Source organism: Agelaius tricolor, unplaced genomic scaffold (genome assembly GCF_023055355.1).
Source record: "Agelaius tricolor isolate 1412-34295 unplaced genomic scaffold, bAgeTri1.0.p SCAF_7, whole genome shotgun sequence".
Classification (NCBI taxonomy): domain Eukaryota; kingdom Metazoa; phylum Chordata; class Aves; order Passeriformes; family Icteridae; genus Agelaius; species Agelaius tricolor.
In genome coordinates, this window is record NW_027269267.1 from 37,820,638 (window position 1) to 37,843,360 (window position 22,723).

At 40.5% G+C, this 22,723-nt stretch overlaps 1 protein-coding gene across 2 annotated transcripts in view; it reads right to left on the reverse strand.

The window, feature by feature from the left end:
* GPC6 (glypican 6) overlaps positions 1-22,461 on the reverse strand; it is a 732,729-nt gene extending 710,268 nt beyond the window's left edge. For both annotated transcript variants that reach the window (XM_071430981.1, XM_071430980.1), the window contains exon 1: positions 21,380-22,461. In XM_071430981.1, the coding sequence (XP_071287082.1) occupies positions 21,380-21,770 (391 nt within the window). In that variant the 5' untranslated portion in view covers positions 21,771-22,461. The remainder of the gene's footprint in view (positions 1-21,379) is intronic.
* Positions 22,462-22,723: the final 262 nt, after the last annotated feature.

The following is a 22,723-nucleotide window of genomic DNA, read 5'->3' on the forward strand; positions in this document are numbered from 1 at the left end:
GCAAGAGTGGGTAGTGTTCAGTCTGTAGGACAAAAGCTGGTTTGTTTTTGGTTTTTTTTGCCAAACTTGGAAAGTGCCTAGTGAATAGAGATGAGAGTTGCAGCTACAAAATTGAGAATCTCCTGAGTATCATGGCAAGAGCATTTCCATGGAGAACTGCTTGGTAGCATTCTTCCTCCTATAGGTTCCTGTATCTCAGCCAGACTTTCACAAATGATTCCCCATTTACATTAATCACTTCCTGGTGTCCAAAACCAGACACAATAGAGCCTGTTATGCAGAAGATCTGCTTGGAGACTGCAGCTAAAGCCAGTCAGTGATACTCTGAAAATACAAAGTGCTAAGTACTTTTACAATACAAGTTGAGCAGCTGAATATTTAAAAATGCATTTCTTTCTCACATGTAAAAGGAAAATAATAGCTCAGGACAGATTATGAAAATAAAAAGATTCAATTAAGTTTCTAGATATAGTAGCTGTAAGAGAAGAGGCTATGAGAATATTTATAACTTATCTTCAGAACAGAATTTGAATAAGGTCTAGTATACAACAGAGAAAATAATTAATTGTCTAAGTACAATAAGTGATCCTGTATGAGGATTTGTGCATGAGTATACTTCTAGGAATATCTTTACTCATAGGTAGCCAAACAAAGCTCCTGCAACAATAGTAATTATCTAGATTTTTAAAGTTTGATGGTACAATTCTAAATTTCTAATAGTAAGCTAGCATATTGTCTTTTTGCTTTTTCCTTGATATTAGCTATAAGCTAGTATTTTTTGGTGTTTTAAGTAGAAATATATGCTACAAATGCTGAGAGAATCAGAAAGTAATGGAAAAAACACATTACTTAAGTCTGCACCATTCCATACTTGATTTATTATGGCCTTGACATAAGAAATAGGTATTTATAAAGTAGTCTCTAAATGAACTGAGATGTCTCTGTTTTCTGGGAGGGAGAAACAATATCTTAACTGACAGTGAGACAAGATTTACCAAACAGCTTTTGAGAGAACATGCTAGAAAACAGGAGTTAAATGCTAGTAACAATTTAGCAGGTTTACTTAGTAGTCCTAAATACAAGACCAAAGTATTTGTTTTGCACTAGCCCAGTGATTACAAACAGCTGAATACAAGTGTGGGGAAGGATGTGTTCCAAAAAAAGGAGGATTTTGCCTATTTTCTATTGTTTCATTTTTTTGGTAATATTATGATGTCTCTCTCAAACAACAAACAGTCAAGATCTGGATTAGCACAGATGGGGTGCAATCCCATCACATCCTGCCCAAGGCAGGATAACTCACCAGAGGAGACTGAACCTTTAGACAGCTAATATGAGTTTTCAGTGCCTCAAATTTAGGCATCTTCTTGCAGCAGAGTGATTCTGACTACCTCTGCTGAGGACCCAGACTCACCCTGTAGCTAAAAGAGAGAAATCTTTGAAGAAATTCCTGCTTGCACCTACAGAAGCAAGCAGAGCAGTTCAGTGGAAGAAACTCCTTAGGGTAATGCATGGCTGATGAGAAGCTGACATCCACACTATACTTATTAAAGGGTTTGGATTTATTTTGATCTGGGACTAGGAATTTGATTATCTGGAAATGGTTGGAGCACATTGTCTGGTTACCCTCAAAAAAGTCCATCTTGTATTCTCTAAGACCACTTAATAATGTGAATCCAGGCACAGCAAATAGAGACAATGGGGAGCTTTACTTCAAAAGCACGTACCTAATTCATACAAAAATGCTATTGCAGGTATGTTCCCTGAATGCTTCCAGGGAATTATGTAGAACATCTTAATTAGAAGTCTTCCTTTCTCCATTTACTACAAGTTTACTACAACAGAAAAATAATTTTAAAAAAGACACATATTATCTATTTCCCTGTCAAGTACTATAACAAGAAAAAAGAAAACATAAAGACCATAGAAATCTATATATTTCCAAGGGAAGCTGCAAGATATCCACACACCAGAATACCAGGCTCATAAACCTGATTAAGCAGATGCCTAAATCCAGCTGGATTCAAAATGACAAACACTTCTTTTTGGGTAATGAACGTACACAGGAGAATAGCACTCCTCTCTCATGGCTAGCACATTGAAGTTTCTGCCTCAAAACAGCCAATACAACTGCCTGGGGCAGGGGAACTGATTTTTATGGGTTTTTAACAGAGATCTTGGGGTTCTTAAAAAGAGACTGCCTCAAACTGCTTTCTAAGATTTTAATATCTAAATCCTTCATAAAATCCTTCTAGGACCTTTTGGAAGCCTGCATACTCATAATTTCTGTGTAAGTGTATTCCTGGATTTGCATGCAATAAAATATTTGCAATGTAGCCTTCACTTCTGAGTAGAACAACACCTTTCACTTCACTTGCCCTTTTGTTTGCTAGAATCACACATCACTTCATATGCTGAGACCTTCTGATGTCACATATACAGTAAAAAAATATTGTTTCACAAATGACAGCAAATTAACAGCTTTGCTTTAACCATCTCTACATAGATAGATAGATAGATAGAGGGACATATATACATAAACATGCACCTAAGATACAGATTTCTATCTTTCATAAATCCATTCCAAGTTTTTCAAGTATTTGGGTATCTTTACACCTTAAGAAGGTGTAAAAAAATTCCCTAAACGATCCTAAAATTGAAGTATCTTGGAGCCTGGCTTTTTGTTCTTTCTCACATAGTCACGTTCTTTTCTTAGCTGAAACATACACTGTGAATCAAAACCTTTAGAATTGTCTTTTCATTATGGGATCATGAAGAATTTATATTTCACAATTTCAGTCCTTGAGAAATGTACTTGATTGAGAATGACTAATTATGAAAATCAAAGCAACAGCAGGGAATATTTATTGAAGGAACTAATGACAACTATGAAGTTCAAACACTAGGAATACTGTCAGAAATACTCCAACAACCACTTGTGCCTGGTGAAATTTTGAAAGCAAATAAAATTCTACAAAATTCATGTGCAAAAAATGCAAAAAAAGATTAAAGACTCACATCTGAAGGGAAGCTGCCATATGACATTTCCTTCACCTCCACAGGCTGCTGCACGCTGTTATGGAGCACCTCTTCTCCCTCACTCTCCTCTTTATTTCCCATTTACTTTCCTTTTGATCCTATCACCAATGGGCTTTCAAGTACATTTTTTTTTGATCCTTCCCTTTGACTTGTCCCTAGCATCATACAAAAATACAAAGTATCTCTGGTTTTATCAAACCAACATCTCAGCCCCAATGAACAGATTTCTCTCTCCTGGTTTTTTAATCCAGCTCTGGTTCTGTTCAAAGTAAAGCTTTTTCTACCAGTATCTTCTCATGAGTCATAGTGTAAGAAATAAGTTTTAAGCAACACTCCTCACCACACCTGGTTCATTAAGTGCATTTGTTTCATGTATGTCCAGAATCTGCATCACTGGTAACTACCAACTTTCTGTAAAGAATAAGTGGATTTTTCATTTTTAAATAAACTATTTCCTATCTCTACAGCATGATGCCAAAGAAAAAACTCCAGGCTTTTCTGCCTACCTGAGTTACTAAAATAGCTGTATCTTGATCATGTGGGGTTTTTATATCGTGATTATAAATGCAAATTAGCCATGGGTAAAAACAGTGGCAAGGAGTACCATCACTATTTACATACAGGATCATGAACAATTTCTATTTCACAATTTCAGTCCTTGAGTCCTTACCACCATTTAATGTTAACCTGAGAATATAGGATAAGAAAAATTTTGCTGATATAATACTTTTCACATTAGGTTACAGCCACAATATGCTACTATGTTAAATTACATCTTATTTACACTGTTAAAAAACCTTTTTTGGTGTTTCTTTCCTAATTTTGGATTTATTTGCTGCTACTAAAAGCACAGTTAACATAAAAAATGTCAACAAATAAAGTTTGTGCCTGTTGGCCATGTGCAGGCCAGTAAAGGAGATTAGAGCAGCAGTAAATATATCAGTGAGCCCTGTGGTGCCACACACTATGTGATTCCTCAGTCCTGATTCAGGCTGAAGTTGCATTTACCTCTGGTGTTCCAAAGTTTTAGGCAGCAGCAACTTATTCCATGCATTACTCTGAAACTGCATCTTTTTTTAAATTATTTCTTTTATTAAAAAAACCTTTTTCTCAAAGCCTGTGTATCTGTATAAATCAAAACAAAACAAAACATAACACACAAAAAAGCCAAATCTTTGGCAATTTCTTATTAATTTTGTATTTAGATTTCATTACGTTGATTCCTTTTCAGTGCTATTTGATAAGATGAAAAAGCTACTGGCAATGCTACATGTCCCTACTCTAAACTTTGTGGAGTAATTATGAAATAATGACATTAAAAATTGCCATGCTAATGAAAAAGAATTAATTTTCCACTCCCCAAATACTCTATCACACTTTTCATCTTAAGAGTCAACATCATGTTAAATGGTGGATAAGCAGTGCTTTGCTTGGAGTTAGCTTATATTCACTGCAATTTTGCCAGGCTTCAGTCTAGAAGACAGTCATTTTTCATTCCTGTATTCTGATTTTGACTTTTCTGACTACAGCAGAATGGCAAAGGCAGTGCTTTTCAGCACATCCCGCCACTTCTATCTTGTGGCTGCTTTTTTCTTGTTTTGTCCTTTGCCTGTATTCTTCCCAAAGTGCTGATGATTGAGAAGCAAAAATACATCTCTACTGCTGTTTGCTATTAATATTTCTCCCTCCTCCAGAAGTGAGGAAGAAAAAGTTCAATAAACCTCTCATTCCTAACATCTTTATTTGAAGTCATGTCCTACATCCAAATCCAAACCAATCCAATACCACCTTCTACTCCACACAGTACTAAATTACTTCACAAGGCAACAGGTGCTGTTCCTCAGTGTAGGTCACATCAGGCAGGGCATCCTGACCCACCTGGGCAACACCACATCGTTTGTAGGTGGGCTGCAAGGCACTGGTGCCTGGAGTGCAGCCACCTGAGATGCCAGGGGAAGCTCATTACAGTAATGACTCATGAAGGGCATGGATTTGCTGGAGCACATCCAGAGGACAGCCATGACAATAATCACAGGGCTGGAGCACCTTCCTGTGGAGACAGGCTGAGAGACTTGGGCTTGTTCAGTCTGAAGAAGAGAAGGCTTCATGGAAAACCTATAGCAGACTTCCAGTGCCTAAAGAGGGCCTGGAGAGGAGCTTTATACAAGGACATGCAGCAACAGGACAAGGGGGGAATGGCTTTAAACTTTTTAATGACTTCAAACTGAAATATCTGATCTAATCTAGGATTAGATTAGACATTAGGAAGACATTCTTCATTGTGAGGGTGGTGAGACACTGGAACAGGTCACCCAGAGAAGCTGTGACTGCCCCATCCCTCCAACTCTTCAAGGCCAGTTTAGTCTAGGCTCTGAGCAATGTGGTCTACTGGAAGGTGTCCCAGCTCAAGAAAGGCAGGCTGGAACTAGATGATTTTTGTGGTGCCTTTAAACACAAAAACAGTCCATGATTTTTTAATTACGCACCTCACAGCAGAGTGAGGGGACCACTGGGAAGCTGTTGCCATCTCCTACCTGAAGCTCTCACAGACACAGATGCCCCATCTGCTGGCTCACAAAGGATGCCTCTGCAGCTCTTGTGAGCATAGGAGAATTTTAGCAGAAAACTCCTGGGGCCTTTGCTGTGGCGGGAATATGGATGGACAGCTACTGGTTTTCCTTTTTTAAAAAGGAATTCCATGGGGTTTAACTTCCACGGTCTAAGACTAAAATACTAATTACAGATGAACTGTAAAATTAGAGTTTGTAAACAAGAAAAATTACAAAATATTACTTTAGTTATTATGTCTTTTGTTCCAGCAGATATTGCAAAACTCAGCCTGTGTTTCTTTACTTTTACATAGCTCTGCAGAAGCAAAGTTGTGTACTTTTTCTCCCCACTGCTTTGTTCCTTCTCAAAGACTGAACTCACTGGCCTCCTCTCTATATCCCTAGGAGTTTCTTACATATGGCCTAACTTTCAAGAAAATGATCTTCCAAAATAAATAATACAGAAAATAAAATTCTGGGCAAATAAAGAAGTCCTGGCCCTTCTAAAATCCAATAGTCTTGACAGGCTTTAGTCAGAAAGTACTCCAAGAAAAGGCTGACAGAAAATTCACTGAAAGGAGGCTAAATCCTAAATATAAGAAGACCACACTAAATGATATCTTCTTTTCAGTAACTGGTGGGTAGAACTACAGTCTGAAGTTGCAGAAGCACAATACTAAGAGCAATTTTAAAAAAGCAGGAGGGGAAAGGAGAGGGGGGGCGGGCAGGGCCAGGATGTGGACATACACCAAAAAGATCCAACAAAAAGATCAAGCAGCTGGGAAAAGGTAACATGGAGTGAAGCTGTTGGAAATCTACTCTCAGGTTATCTTTATAATAAAGGCAACCCAAATTAAATACTAACTCCTGGGAAGGACCAAAGAAACAATAAAGGTGAAAGAATTCTAGTAACCTAGTCAGTGAAAACTAGAGGACACTAGGTCAGCTACTCATGAGTGCCCAAGAAGAACGATTTCTTGACGAGATTGTTGTATCTGATATGAAACAAAAAAAGAAGTCAAAGAAAGAAACTCTTCCTCCAGCATGCTGTGCACATGGAAGAGGGTAATTGTGTAGAGAGGTGAAGGACTGCTGACAGGATGTTTGCAGAGGCAAGAGCATTTTGAGACTGCATCAAGCTCTTTGAGATGTGCTAAAGGGGGTTGCAGAGATGCTGAAAACTTAGGGGATGTTCAGGGAAGGACCAAAGGAAGTGAAAGACAAGACACTAATGGGAGGGACTTTCAGAAAGACATCACACAAGACTGCTGCAGTTGTTAGTCACTCTCACAGTCAGGTAAGTGATAGCAGTGTCACACTCACTTTTGAGTTCAGTACTAAGCCCCTATAAAATGACTACAAAATTTTTAGAAGGAGAGTTTTTATCCTTGTTTTATTTTTGGAATTGATAGTGACAAGGAGAGAATTTATACTGAAAGTGAAAGTAAAAAACCAATCTCAGAAAGCCTTGTAAGTCTACTCACAGCATTCCACCAAATACCCACCTCCTCTGTCACAGTTATGTCTATGTAACTGCACAAGAAATGCTTCTTTAGTTCCTACATCTTCCTACATCAGAGTTCTGAAGGAAGCTAAACGCAGATATGCCCCAAATTTTCCCAACCCACTCTGCATCCTCCTTTCTCTCAATATCAAATGTATTATTAGTTCTGTGTCTTTTATTGCTTTTGTCATGTTGTTGTTACACTGCTCCTCTGAAAACTGCTGTGTAAGTCTTGAATGAATATAATATCCTGAATTAATATAATGTCATAAATGAATGAGAATATAATGGTGTTAATCACAAAGAAAAGCTGTTCTCATTTATTTTAATTCTTCCCTGAAATAATCTTGCCAATATGCTTTTGGTGTTGTTAAAGTTTCATTTTAAGTACTTACTTAATTTCGTATTTATATACTGCTTAAATTGATGTTTGTGTTGTTTTTCACCTGAGAAGATATTTGAAAAGGAGGAAGAACTCACTTGTGAGGGTCAGCAGCATCTATTAATCGATAGATTAATCATGTTATGTATGTGGAATTCATCAGAACTTAATTTCCTTAAACTTTGTGATATTTGGAACACCTCTTGCATTTTTGATGAGCAGCCCAATTAAAAAATAATGAACCTGTTTTTTTCTAAAACTGACTTATTATCTTGGTGGTTTCTAACAGCAACCTAGAGCTCAGTTTTATATCAAATTATTTTGTGCCTGTTGGCCAGCAATACCTTTGCAACCTTCTAAGGTGCTCCAAAAGTCAAACAATTTCCCCAGGAGAAAGTTTTAAAGCTGCTACTATTCCCAATACCAAGTTTATATCTGGGCTCATAAAGAAAATAAAACTTGTACTGGAAACAGACAGAACCCATGGGATGTGCAAGACCTTTCTTTTGTACCTTAACCTTAGTGGAACACCTTAGGAGAACAGCTTCATCTTTAGCAGATAACACCAAGATTTCTGCTGCTGACTCTTCATGGGACATTTTTGTTTGTTTTTACAGTATTACTCCTAAAATATAAATATTCCTTTAAAAATATATATTTATAGAGCACAAAATGTTGAACCCCTTGTCAGGGTATAGAAGGAACCATTCTGAACCACCACCAACTCCCACTAACAGGAAAATAAAAACATCTTCCAAGAATGTTTTCTGTTTCATGAAATTATTCCACTGTTTCATTATTCCACATGTTTGAGGAATAATCAAACCATTTTTGGAACTACAGCCTACCCAAAACTCAACTTCAACAATAATCATGTGCACTTCCAATAGTTAACAGTGATGTGCTAAAAAACAGGCACAAAACAAAACATCCTCTGTTGTGTTGTGTCTGTATAAGTTGGACTGTTCTGTTCCCCCTTATCATGTGGTGGCTCTGCCCTGGTTCTCCCAACTCGTCCCCAGTTGCCTTGGAGATTATTGTACCCTTTCTCAAATCCCTCCCCAGTCCATCACTCGGCGCTCGCACCCTTCTCTCTAGAACTCTCTAGAAACTTCCAGCTAGAGCGGCAAGTGATTGGCTCAGGGGCCGGGGCCCCACCCTCAAGTTATCCCCATTGGTGTTCTCCCTAAGTCAATCTTTTGTATCCCACTCCCCTCTGAAACCCTATTCGTCCAAGGACTGACTCCTCCCCTGTGTCTCTCCCTCCTTATAAGCTGTTGCAACCCTCATCCTCTTCGGTTGTTGGTTTCCCCTGGGACCCAATAAACCTGGATTCACCACAACTGGAGAGCACTCTCTTGTTATTTCTGCTGACTGCAGCCTCAAGCCAAGCCACGTCCTACCACAAGGTAGCACTGCTGTCACAGCACAGAGTGTTTGCCTTAGGCGCTGTCCTGAACCACAGAGATCAGGATAGTGCCGCCCGTACTGCTAGCGGTGCTGGATAGCTAACCGGGATGTCCAAGAAGGACAGTCTTTCTCCAGCTGGACCACTTCAATCCTCTCTGTCTCAATGAACACAGAATCATGGAATTATTTGGGTTCATGAAATTATCTGGGTTGGAAGGGACCTTGAAAATTACCAAGTTCCAATGCCCTGCCATGGATAGGGGCACTTTTCAGTAAACTGGGTTCTTCAAAGTCCCATATAGCCTGGCCATGAATGCTTCCAGTGATGGAGCATACGTAACACTCCTGGGCAACATTTTTCAGTGCCTCACCACCCTCACAGTAAGGAGTTTCTCCCTAACATCTAATCTAAACCTATCCTCTTTCACATTAAAGCCGGTGCCCCTTGTCCTATCACTGCTTGCATATTGTAAAACATCCTTCTCCATTCTCACGTTATTTCTTGTTATTATGAGATGCAATTTATGCACAGGGGAATTACTTCAAAAAGAAGCAATTGCTTCAAAAAGAAGCAATGCATCACATGCATCCTTCCAAAAACCTGCCTTGAAGATGTTGTCTCAAAAGGAGGAGGGAGGACTCGACTCTCTCACTCATCAGCAAGCAGCACACACAGAGTTTTTGTCCTACATCACATTCACTGGCTGATTACTCAGTTGTTCTAACTAACTTCCCTCGTGCATTGTATCCTGTAGCCTTAAGCACCTGTATGAGAAATTATCTTGCAAGGCAGGCAGCTGCCTAAAATAAGGAACTGTATCAGTAAAAACAGTGATGGCCTAACTCTTTGTGGGAGCAATAAGTATTTCAGCAATGACAAGAAACTTTAGAAACTGAATTATCTGTTATTTTTTTCTTATTTTGAAATGAGGATGTATATATGTGTCTGTGTAGCGTAAACAAGAAGTGTTGTGGACAGAATGAAAAAGAATGATTTAGAAGAGAGAAGTTCCCTGTAAGGAACTGCGAAAATGTTCAGAATATATTCTATAACTTGCCTTTGCAAATTAATTCCTCACTGTTAAAAGACATGCCTGCAGCTCACTTGTAAAATTAGATCAACCAAGACACTTTTTCCACAAAAATTTTTTTGAATATTTTGTTCCTGTTATATCTAATGCAACTTGATAAGTTCCTTTGCTCCAAAGGGTTCCAATGATTAGCACTTGCAGATCGCAGCAGGGCGAAATAAAAATGAGACAAATATTTGTGGAATAAATATTGGTAGTGTTTACAAATTTGCCTTTCATATGAGTGTGTCAAAAATACAAATATGTATTAATCAGAAAATGTGGCTGCTAGCTGTTAGTATCAACTTCCCAAAATGCTTATTGTTGAAAATTTTAACTGGCTCATGTCATATTTGCCCATTTCAACTGATTAAGATTTTGTATCTCTGTATCCCTATACTGGATTTACATAAAGGTATAGAAACATTAATACCCATTTTGAGAAGTTTTATTTTGCTACATCAGTCCTTTTCTTATGACTCATCTGAATAGTCACTGGATGCAACAGGTTGGTCAGCTCCAAACATCAGGCAAGCCACAGAATGGAACAAAAAGATGAGCACTTAGGTAACAGCCATTAAAATGATGATGATCCTAATTTTCCAATGCCATTACTCTTTCTAGAAAGGTTTATTGTCTGTGCTGTACAATAAATGTAATAATGATGGTGAAAGGACTATAAAAATAACCCAGAAGTTTATAAATCAATAGCAAAGTGACACACATGATTCTTCAAGCCAGCTGAAGTTTATGGACTGATATCAGATTTGTTTGGCATTACAGAATAAAATCTGGATGAATCCATTCTTAAGTGTAGAATTTGCTTCATCTTGAGTTGGCTTTTTGCGCTTCTTGCAGTTGAAAAGGACAGGGAACTTCTGTAGCATTTCCTCTCTAGAGGAAAATCAGATTTAGCTGGAAGTCTATTAGGCATGGAGATGATGGCATCAGTGACCATCCTGTCACTGAAAAATGGAAATTACTCGAGAACACTCAAAGAAGAAAAAAACTAAAAATGACAGGAAAACGATGCAACTATTAAAAAGACAATTGGACCTCACTTATAATCCAAATTTGTAATCCACTCGTTATCCATACTGTTACATATAGCTCAGAATGTGATACAATCTCAGCAGACTTTTTGAATGTAAGGAGCTGTCTGGATACAGGGGTTTATGAATGTGTATATATATATATATATATATATATATATATATATGTTCATACACTGTGGACATAATACTTCCATGCTTCCATGTATTCCTCTAGACTGAAGAGACAGAATTAGTCTGTTGTGAAAGGAGCAATTTAAATACGTTCATCAGATACAAAAAGCTTTACTTCAGCACGGATCTGTATTTATGTGTTTAAGTATTCACCAGCAACCAGATTTTGGTATACGAGGTGGAAAGAGTTTGTGGTTTGGCCAGTTTCTGTGCTGAGCATAGACTGTGCTTTAGACAATGATTTACAGTGTCCAGCTGGAGCTGCTTTAAAAAGCAAACTCAAACTCTAAATTGCTAATTAACAAGGTACAAAGATGCATCCACAAACGATCCATCAATTACTGTTGAATCTCACCAGGATATGAAGCTGGCGTCTTTTAGAGGGACATCTAAAAAATTAAGCAGCAGATTTATTTGTATTATGTTTGATGTCTTTGTAACAGAGAAAGGTTTAAACAGTACATACATAACTATGACATTATGATTTTGTAAGTCTCATGAAGAAATACTGACATAAATGTGAAATGGAACCTCTTTGGAGATAGGACTGTTTCTTCCTTGCATTTATTCAGTGCTTCTCACAATTAAATTGCAATTTTAAATTTGGATCATTTACTGTTCTATTTACTTTTGTAAAAAAAACCTCTCCAATTATTCCTCAACCAAATTCCTCCACCAGCTACATTTAATGGAGGCAGATAGGCAAAAATCAGGTTGGGGAGTTGGGGGGAGTCTTTAACTCAAAAAACTAAAAAGAGAAGCGTGCAAGTGCCTCAGAGCCAATCTGACTACAATCAGTTCACACACGGCTTTTAGTATGCTGTCTCAGTAGTAAAAAAAGAAAAAGGCTTTGGAGTTCTCATTTAAAGAACAGTACAGGACTTCTGAAGATCAGCTCTAAGAACAAGCTAATCCCTGTTTCAGCATTCAGTTTCAGGAAGTCCTTTCTGGAAGCCCTTCCACTTCATCAGCCATGCTACATGGCAAAGACAGGTGTTTGTCTTTAATCAGTGAACATTAGCTATGTTCCAGGTATTCCATTAACAGTGCTTATTGCCAGGCCATAGTCAGCACAAAAAACATCTCTTGGAATAGTAATGGTCAAGGAATACTGCTCCTGCTTGTTATCAATTCAATAAATAAACATCCCCTGTGCCATTCTTTTAAATACTTTCATTTTTAAATTAGATTTTGATTTTCGGCTCAAAACCACATAAACCTCTAGGTCTAGCCAACACTACTTACTTTGCAATTTTGAATTGAGTTACCTGTCGTCCCTGTTTTATTTTGCAACAGGACTGTTAGGCAAGGATAGACTATTTCACAAAATAAAAACTGTTTTATTAAGGAAGGTTTTACTGTGAGTTGACATCAAATTTTGGAAACAGTTTTAAATACATGCATGCTATGCAAAGATTGGACCAGATAAGAATACTGTAACTTAAAATGACTCTAACTGGTTAAAGGAAAAATGGCCTGACTGAGAAACTGTTCAATAGGTATTTTCCATATTTCTCTACAACAAAGATAGTGCTGACAGATTAAATGATATATATCTGTTCTCATCAAAGGAGCCTAAATTGCTTATATGCAGTATTAATATATATGTTAAAGTTGTAAAGCCAAAAGCTAATATCAGAGAACTAAATATTCATATTTTGTGTTTACTCTGTGAATCAATTCTGTGTAACTAAAGAAGATGAAGTTGCTGTTTGTATTCACAGCTCCTTTCCCTCTGTAACAGACAGAAAACTGATCAGGTTGAGCCACTGAACACTGCTGTTCATCAGCCCTTGCCTTTGATTTGTCACTGCATTGTTTACACTTCTTAAGGACAAGCAGTCATTTAAAAACAAGGTTACTAAGAAACTGGAAGGCATTTAGAAATTGTTCAACATCTGAAGTCTCACGGCTGACAATTGGATACTTAGGACATACAAAGAAGCATTTTGCCACTGCTTTTAACCACCTCTATTCAGTGCTACTGTGAGCACAACTGTAAGGTCAAAGGTGCACAGAGTTGCGAATGGTCACCCTCAGGTGTAGAAAAGATTTGAAACATGAAAACAGCGATAAATAACAGTATACAAACATGAGGTCTAACAACCTAATCCCTTTGCCTCCTAACCTCCAAATTCAACATGCCATAAAATCAGCAGACACCCACTAAACTGACCACACTAACTATCACACACTGACATGATAACAAACAAGAGTTTCCCTAAGGTAGTAACATCCTCTAAGTACATTTCCTCATCCCAGGCAAGTGTTCAGCTCCATCAGTTTTGGGAAACAGATGACTTTGCTAGTATGGCTTGTAAAGTTGATGGTGATGCAGTTAGAAAGCCAAGAACAGAAGTGGAGATAAAGCCAAGAATGTTCAGCTGCTAATAGTTTCTTCTGAACTATACTGCTAAGAGCACTATACTACTGCCATGCTGTGTTTCAGTGACACATGAGAAAAGATGGACAAACTTTCCCTAGCAGTTTCAACAGAATTGTAAGACATCTACCTGAAGGACACCAAAAGATCGTCAGCCCCATGTTCTCATCATGACTTCAGGTATTCCCACATTCCCATATTTTGGTGGATTTGTTATCAGATCAGTTTTACAGTTCAGGTCAGCATCTCAGAGAAACATTTCCTGAAAACAGGCAACCTGAATCCTGAACTGAAAAGAACTTACAGGAAATGTACACAGAATATGACAAGAGCCACCTTGGCCATCTGACCATCAGGCACCGCTGTCGTACCTTTGGTAGGATACTGCACATAAAGATCTATTCCCCACTGTTATGCTTCACTCCTCAAAACATAAATCCTGTTTAAGAAAGCCATTTTAGTTTCCTGTGTTAATTACTGCTCTCAAAGACAAACTCCAAGGTCATAAGGGATGCCAACAATAACTCAAAAGCCATCCACAGCCATTTGACATGAGAACCACAGTGAGGCATTTACAGAATATATTTTGCCAGGTCTGGAGTACTTCCACACACCTCCACAGTTCTCCAGCCACAGCAGTATCCACATACATTCTCCCACTACAGTACATCACAATCTGATACCGAGATGTACGAAAGCCTCACCCCATGCAGTGACTTCTCTCCAAGGCCAACTCATACAAATGCCAAAAAGATGATCCTGCAGTCCCTAGCATGTTCGAAATTCAACACACGAGCCAAGGGACATGGCTAAAAACATCAGATAAATATGTTGCTACCATTACAAACACATCAAGAGCTGCACAGACTGGCAAAAAAAAACTATTTCTGGTAACAGAGAAGTCTAGCTTTTGACTTACAGGGCAGGTTATAGGACCTACTGCTTAATCAAGCATCAAGCTTGAACTAATTGGACTTCCCAAACAGTAGGACTAGCATGGTTGACTTAGCCTTTGATCTTTCTGACATATATGAAGTGAGTCCTGTGTAGTTTTTTATTGTCCCTAATGTTTGCATTCAGGTACTGGTCAGATGGGCCCATAAAACAAAGTTTCAACCTGGTTTGCAAGCACCTGTTCTGGTAATGCACAACTTCCCTAGCTCTTTCAGTCCTTAAATGGGACTTTGAAGCCACCCCAGGTAAAAGCTGTAACTTTACCCCTGCATGCACATACATATACACACAGAGATACTGTGTGTTACTCTGTAAGCAAACTTACTTAATGCCACTCCACAGCACCTACTAAAAGCAGTTGACACTTCCACTTATTTTGGGGAGATTTGCCCTGCTATTTTAAACTCAACAGGTCAGTGAACAGGTTCAAGGCTCTACTGTTTGTCGAGCATCTGTAGAAATGCTTCTTTCAGGAGTAAAAAAAAAACCAGCTCGAGATGCTCAGTACCCTTTACATCTGCTGCTCAGCTGGAGACACTGTTAAAAGGCCATTAGAAGCACAAGGTGAAAGACCTCACAGGCCAGGTGAGCTGGAGAGCAATTTACTGTTTGCATTAGGAGTATCAGCCCTGGCTGCTTCTTTCTGGTGCACTGAAAGCAGATCCTGTACCCAACCCTGAAAATCAGGACCAGGACAGGTGGCCAGCAGGTCTCCATCCCATCTCAGAGCTGGGGTTGTGCTGCAGAGCCTCTCCCTGCACATTCAGGTTTCACAGTGGCTGGAGGGGACAGCAACCCTCCCAGCACAACCCACAGCCCCTGACTTTGCCCACAGAGACTGGCTCTGCTGGGCAGATGTCACAGTAGGACACAAATTGCTGTCACCTGTGCAGTCAGAGGGAACCTCTTCCAGCACATCTTTGGCAGCACCTGCCTCCAAATGCCACGTGCCTTCTGTGTTCCACAATTGCTCAACAGAATAAAGTGCTGCTGTTCCACTTACTGGAAGGAAAAGGTCACGTTAGCCAAAAGAAACTCACTGGAGAGAGCTGATGGTCTTTGTGACAGCCTCCTATAACAACAGCTAGAAATGTTCTTCTTAGGGGAGCTAATTTTTTTTGTATGTGTGCTGGAGCTCTAGAGCAAGAGGTAGGGAAGAAAGCAAATCTTGGTTTCAGTAGGTTTTTAGGCCTTTTTTACATACAGAGGAATAAAGTGCTATGAATTTTACCAGCATATGTTTTCTTACCATCTGCAACACATTTTAAATTCCTTTTGCATCTTATAATGTATTCTCTCTCTTTAGCATAATAACAACTCTGCCTTTAAAAACCAACCTTTATATGCTGTTCTTAGGAATTTCTGAAGAAGTGTTAATTCTTTTACACATATTTAAACTGCTAAAATAATTATGGCTGGTAGCATGAACAGTCAAAACCACAGAATGTGGGTTCCCTTCCTAGGGAGAGAGCACCCATTAACCAGGTACAAAAGGGGGCATACAGACATAGTTCACTAGAAAAGTAATTTCATTTTGCTAGTAACGGGAGTGCTGATACTTTGATACCATAATGGAGTTTTAAGCACCAAGCCTGTTATTTCAACTAGAAATTTTAATGTAATTATGCATTTTTACTTTACTAAGCAGAAAGGAAGATTAGTATGCACAGTTTTCTTAGATGTATCGTGGGGAATAAGACAGAGATCTCCAAGTGATAACTGCAAGATGCTCAAGTCATTCAAAAGAAATGGCAGGTAGTAGTTTTAAAGACAAATTACCCAGAAAAGCTTTTATTGTTGATCACTTGTTATAAGATTTGCCATTTGCAAGTAATTGTACATTCAGCTGAAACTGACCTTTTATGAGAGCCAAGTGGTAATATGAATGAAATGAATATATTCTTTATTGCAGTAATATAAAAAAGAATGGCCTGAGCTTTTAACATAGTGCTTGACCTCTGGTGTCTGAACACCACCTAATCTCAGGAGTATTTCACAACAGCATATGATGAAACAAGTACTAATACAGCTTTAGAACACATTAGTTTTACAGCTTTAGTTTAACACATTAGCACTTAGAAGTGTAGAAAATATTGTACTTTAGGTATGTTTTTGATGATAAATCAGACTGACAAGAGAAATAAAAGAGATGATAAGAGACTATAGACTGAAGTTCATAATTACATTAATTATTAAAGCACTGCCTTTTCTATTTTAAAGTCCCTCTTTCTAAAATACTCTAGCATAAAGTCACACTGGGAAACTCCAGATGCTGAGATATAAAATTCTCATTCAAAATTGAATTATTTATAAGCATTAAAAACATGCTATTTCTTCTCAAAGGCCAAGATCTTACAAACATCACCTTTAGGTTTTAGATGTGCATACATAAGTTGTATTCCCCTTAATGGCATCAGTCACATACAAACCAATAAATATGTACAGAAGTGACACTAAAGATAGGTCTTAGGAAGGCTGCACTTCCAAACACTCACATGCACATGCCAAATTATTAGCATGCACCATGCACTCACAACTGGAAAATAAGGGAGGCCATAAGGAGAGGTGATCAGAGAGACTCTTGATGCTGCAATTACTGCAACTTCAAACGGAGGTGAGAGGGGATCACACACAATGTGGAGGATACAACTACAACAGTGTTCAAACAAAAAGGAAGTTTAAAGTTTACATAAAATTCCATGTCCATCTTCACTGCCATCATGGAGATCAAGAGTGAATTAATGTCTAATGGCCCAAAAAAGATTTCACAAATTTGCACTGAATATGGTATTTATTTTAGCAAGGCTATTTCTTTTTTAATACTGCTGAGGCAACCTCACAAGGTGTCTGTTTGTGAATCCCCATCTACCTCCTGGTCTACAGGCACTTTCTTCTCACAGCTCTCAGTGAGAGCAGCAGAGAAACAGTAAAAGAAGGTATTAATGAACAAGTGCTTGGATACAGACTCAGTCAGGAGGATTTTCCCTATTTTGTCAATCTATTACTGCATTTTAGAGTATGAAAGCAAAACATTCAGAAAGAATACCTTGAGAACATCTGACATGGACTAATAGCTCCATTGCATGCATGACTACAGAGGTATTATTATTATTATTATTATTATTATTATTATTATTATTATTATTATTATCGTTGTTATTATTACCACTTAGGAGCTACAAGCAACTGTGTTATGTATGCTAGCTGGCTTCAGTCAACGCCTCTGTATTATGCCAGTATAAAGCCTATTCATCAAAGCACAATTTCAAGTGACTCCTGACCTTCAAAATGAAGGGTTTGTTTCTGCTTTCATTTCAGTCACTTTGACTATGGTGTCTGTGCTGCCAGAATCTCGTCCATCATCTGTGCAAGAGAACAAAGTTCACATGCCTCTTACACAGCATTTAGAATTCAACAATTCAACACTTTTACTGCTGGATGCTTTATCAGAACAGTTTTAGTTTTTATCTAAATAAACTATTATTCAGCAAATAGTAAAAACCCCCCAAGCAAAACAAAAAAACCAAATACCAAGCAAAACCACAACACACAATATCCCCACATCCTTCACCTTGGAAGTGGAAAGGCACAAAGCAGACACAACCACTACTTTACACAGTCAGACATTCACTTTCATTCAGAAAATTCTGAGGCAAGGGCACAATCCAACCTTAACTTTGACATTTCATTTTCATGGCCTCCTCTAAGACCATGTAAGTTACTGAAGGCACGGCTGGAGCTAAACAAGTATTGCCAAAATATATGTTCTATGACTTTTCTCTTGTGTGTTGACTTTCAAATTACGAATTTTCCCTCAGCAAAGCATTTCCTGCAAAGTGCTCAGGAGCTCCACTAATACTCATGAATGCTGGGTCATGGTAACCTGAGTCTCACAGTAGAACTCTTGAGTTCTAACACACGGGACACTACACTCGGAGAGTAGCCAGAGTAGCTCCTCTCAGGGAGGAGCCCATTGCAAGGACAGCCAAGCGCACACTGCGAGCTGCAGCTACTCACCCTGCGTATGACTGATGCACAGAATTCAGCCTGCAGCAGCATACCAAGTATACTTCAAATTTCCTTCCTCTGCCCCCCATTCTGAGGTAAAGTTCATTTATTGAGGACTTACTTTGCTAAGCTATGTCAGAAAACAACTTTATGTGCTGTACTCCAGTGAAGGTCACAGCACCAGAATGTAGACAATTAGACAAGACGTCAGAAACAGAAGGGTGATTACAGATATGTTCTATAAAATCACATAGAACAATTTAGCATTGTTGTAAAAGTACAGTGAACAACTGTAGTCACATTACTGCCACATACTTCAATATATTTCACATGCAACAAAATACCATAGGAAAACTCTTCCTCACAGAGCAAAAACTGACAACTTTTTTCATCTGTAACTTCTACCATCTCTGTGCAAAAGTGAGTGACAGTATAAATAACGCTACAGAAGTTATCTAACAAGTCTCTTGCATTGCAGTTCCATTCAACAGAGAGAGATCTCTCTATGTCCATAGCCTCTATAATTTAAACAGATTCTTCACAGCTCTTTACATCACTACATATACACTTTGCCTTAGTACATACACAGTCTTCAGTTTACCATTTCAACAGCTGTAGCTAGAAAATAGCTTTTAGACAAATTACAACAAAAAACATGACTACTGTTAAATCAAAGCACACAGTGTATTACTATTTATCATCACATTATCAAGACATTGATGCAAAATCTTTTGAAAACGCAATGTTTGTTCAGAAATAAGACTGTAATAAAGTTCTTTGAACTCCTTAAAACATGAGGCCTTTGATGGACTACACTTCTGAAACACTAACAAATTGCTTCCTTAACCAAGTCAGAATGATGGAAAAAAAGACAGAATGAAGAAAAAAAATATAAGAAGAAAAAAGCTTCTCAAACTTGTACATTGACTGCTTTAACTACACTTCCAACATCACACCAGGTAGTAAATACAGAGCTTTAACATTAACAAGAGCCCATGCTGTATGAACAGCTATTACCCCACCTTGCAGCACTGAACAAGAACAACACACTTAGAAACACACTTTAAAGCAACCCTAGTCTTACAACAGCTCATTTGAACAGCTACAAACAGAACTGCTCAAAAGTTGATACACCAACTAGCAAAAAGGAATATAAACCACAAAAAAAAACCCAAACTACTTCAACAGGAAGCTCAGAAAAAATAATTCACACCCCCATAAGTCATGTACTTAATCATAAAAGCAGATTTAGTTATAAAACTTAGCAGGAAACTGTGGAGTAATTTTGGATTGAACTACTATCAAATATTTAATTACTCTGAGTCTTTCTGTACTGATACATGTCAACAGAAACTTGTAAATGCTGGGCTTACTTAAAAATAGTATGTCGACTTTGCACTGTACATTCAGAAAATATATGAAACAATAAAACTTCTCAGTGAGCTGAAAGCAACAAGTGTTTACCCAAAGTTAATAGAAGTCTGAAATTTATTAGAATTTCTTTTTTTAATGTAACCGAGGATATCCTACCATTCTGTCTGAAAGCAGCTGGTGTAACATTGAGCAAAGGGAAAGCATGACTGCATATTCAAAGGATCTGTGGTTCACAGGAGAGATTTCATGATTTCATATAACTGATGAGCAACCTGAATATAAATTACAGGAAAAAGTACAGAAAGACCAGAGAATCAGTAAGCCTGAGGGATGAAGGTGCAACACGGAACAACCTCCCCTGTATCTTTGTGAACTACAGCCTCGCTGTCCTGAGATTTTCTACATTTATCATTCCTCATGTAAAGTGCTAAATGTTACACAGTGAATAACTGTGGCATTATTTCACCTCAAGGAAGATAAATCTACTGCTTCCAACTTTCAAGAGGAAGCGAGCAAACCGAGGAGCACCTAATTCACTCTACAAATAGCAGGACCTAACAGCAAAGTGCCAGTGGCGAAGCATAAACCTTTTCTGAGGGCTCAAGCAGTCCGATTTAAGCAGCCCTGGCTCATATCTTCACGTATAATAGCTCTCTTTTTGTGGTGCTTTCCGATTGCCAAATGAATTTCAGCCCCAAACGTATTTTTATTCATTCAGTCTTAACGATGCAATACTGATAAGGTTGTATGGAAAAGTAGGGAAATAGAATTACAACAAAAAACTGTTCCCAACACCTTCGTAGGCGGATTGCGATATAACCTGTTGTAGGCATGTTTCAACAGACGGAAGAGCCAAGTAACAGGCTGCCGGGCGGCTGTGCGTGCATGTGTGTGGGTGCCTCTCCCCGGCAGCCGGTGCCTCTGCTCGATCCGTGCTGCGGCGGAGGCGCCCGGCGGCGCCTCCAAGGGGCGACCCTGCCGGCCTGGGGCCGCGGAGGGTGCGGAGGGGAGCAGGACTGCCCTCCTCGCCCCCTCCTCCTCCTCCGCCGCCTCCATCACTCCCTGTGCCCGCGGGCAGAGGGCAAAGTTTTCTCCCCGGCACAGGGCGGCAGCGGCGACAGCCGCCACTGCGGACCTGCCCGCTGCCTCTCGCCGCCCGGCTGCAACTCTCAAGAAGTTTCAGCCAGCGAACAGAAACGCGGCTGAGCCTGCCTGCGTCCCCGTCATTCTCACCCCTTTCTATTTACCCCCCACCCCCTCAGTTTCTGTATTTATTTAATCTTTATCTAGACGCACACACCCGCTCCTCCGGGAAGCCCCCGGGTGCCACCGAGCGGGCAGAGCGGCTCCGCTCCGCGCACACAGCGCCGCGATCCCGGCCGCGCTCCGTGGGGCGTGCGCGCAGCCCGGCGGCGGCGGCAGCACCGGCCCCGCTCCGCCAGCCCTGCCCGCTCCCCGCCGCGCCCGGCCCCGTCCTTACCTGCGATCTCCTGGTAGGGCACGCTGGCCAGGCTGAAGCCCTTGGCGCTGTACGCCTGCCGCACCTCGCCGCAGCTCCGCGCCTTGCCCTCGGTCCCCGCGGCCGGCAGCACCGGCAGCAGCAGCAGCAGCAGCAGCAGCAGCAGGAGCGGCGGCGGCGGCACCGGCACTAGCGGCCCCGCCAGGGCGCAGCGCCGCGCAGCCCCCCGCGCCGCCGGCATGGCGCGGAGCGCAACTCCCGCGCGGCGCGCAAGTCCCGCGCCGCCGCCTCCGCCGCTCCGCCGCGCCTCCGCCGCGCCCCCCGGCTGCGGGGGCGGCGGCCCGGGAGCCCCCCGGCCGCCCAGGCAAACTTTTGCGAGGCGGGGGGGAGATGGGCGCGCACACACACACATGCGCGCACGGCGGGGGCAGGAGAGCGGTAGCCTCGTCCCTCCGGCTCCTTCTCCAAACGCAGAGCGCTCGCCCCACGCCGAAAGAAAAAAATAAAAATGGAAAAAAAAAAAAAAAAAAAAAAACTAAACCACCAAACCAAAACCACAAGAAGATACCCCACAGCCAAAAGAAAAAAAAAAAAAGGCAAAGGAAAAAAGAGGGTAAAAATCTGTCTGTAGCTTCTGTAGCTTATGAAGATTAAAACCGCGGGCGCGTTGCTGCGAGCGGAGTCCCGGGGCAGCGTCAGCGCGATCCGCCGCGGAGCTGTGCCTGCCGCCTCTACCAGGCTGGATGGAGACGGTAGGGAAAGCAGCCGGCGTGGGGATGGACTGGACAGCGGCTCGGAGCGTGCCTGTGTGCCTCTGTGTGTGTGTGTGTGTGTGTGTGGTGTGCGTGCGTGTGGTGCACTGGATGCGTGTGCCTGTATTTACGGGAGCCGGGGAAACCTCTGCTCCGCGCAGCGCTGGAGCAGCCTCCGGAGCCAGGCAGGGAGAAATCCTGGAGACAAGACACTGCGAGGGAAAGCTGCACATGCATACACACACACACCCCACACACACACACACCACACATACACACACACACACACACACACAGAGAGAGAGAAACGTGCTACACATTGCATCGCCGAAATACCGAATACAGGAGCAGAAAGCAAATCCTGGCGTGGATCGCTGTTTGCTGGCAGAAGGAAGGAAAAGCACCCTCAGCCCCGAAAACTTCCTCCTCACCACAAATCCAGCTGCTCCTAGACCCAAAATTACAAATTGCCTGCTAGCAAGCTGTCAAAAAGGTACTACTTCTCGGCAGTATTGCTCTCTGTAGTACCAGGGTTTGACTGGGCCCCTTAAATACTTTTTCCCCATTATTATTTGTTGCACACCTGAGCTGACAAGCTAGAATGAGGATTAGT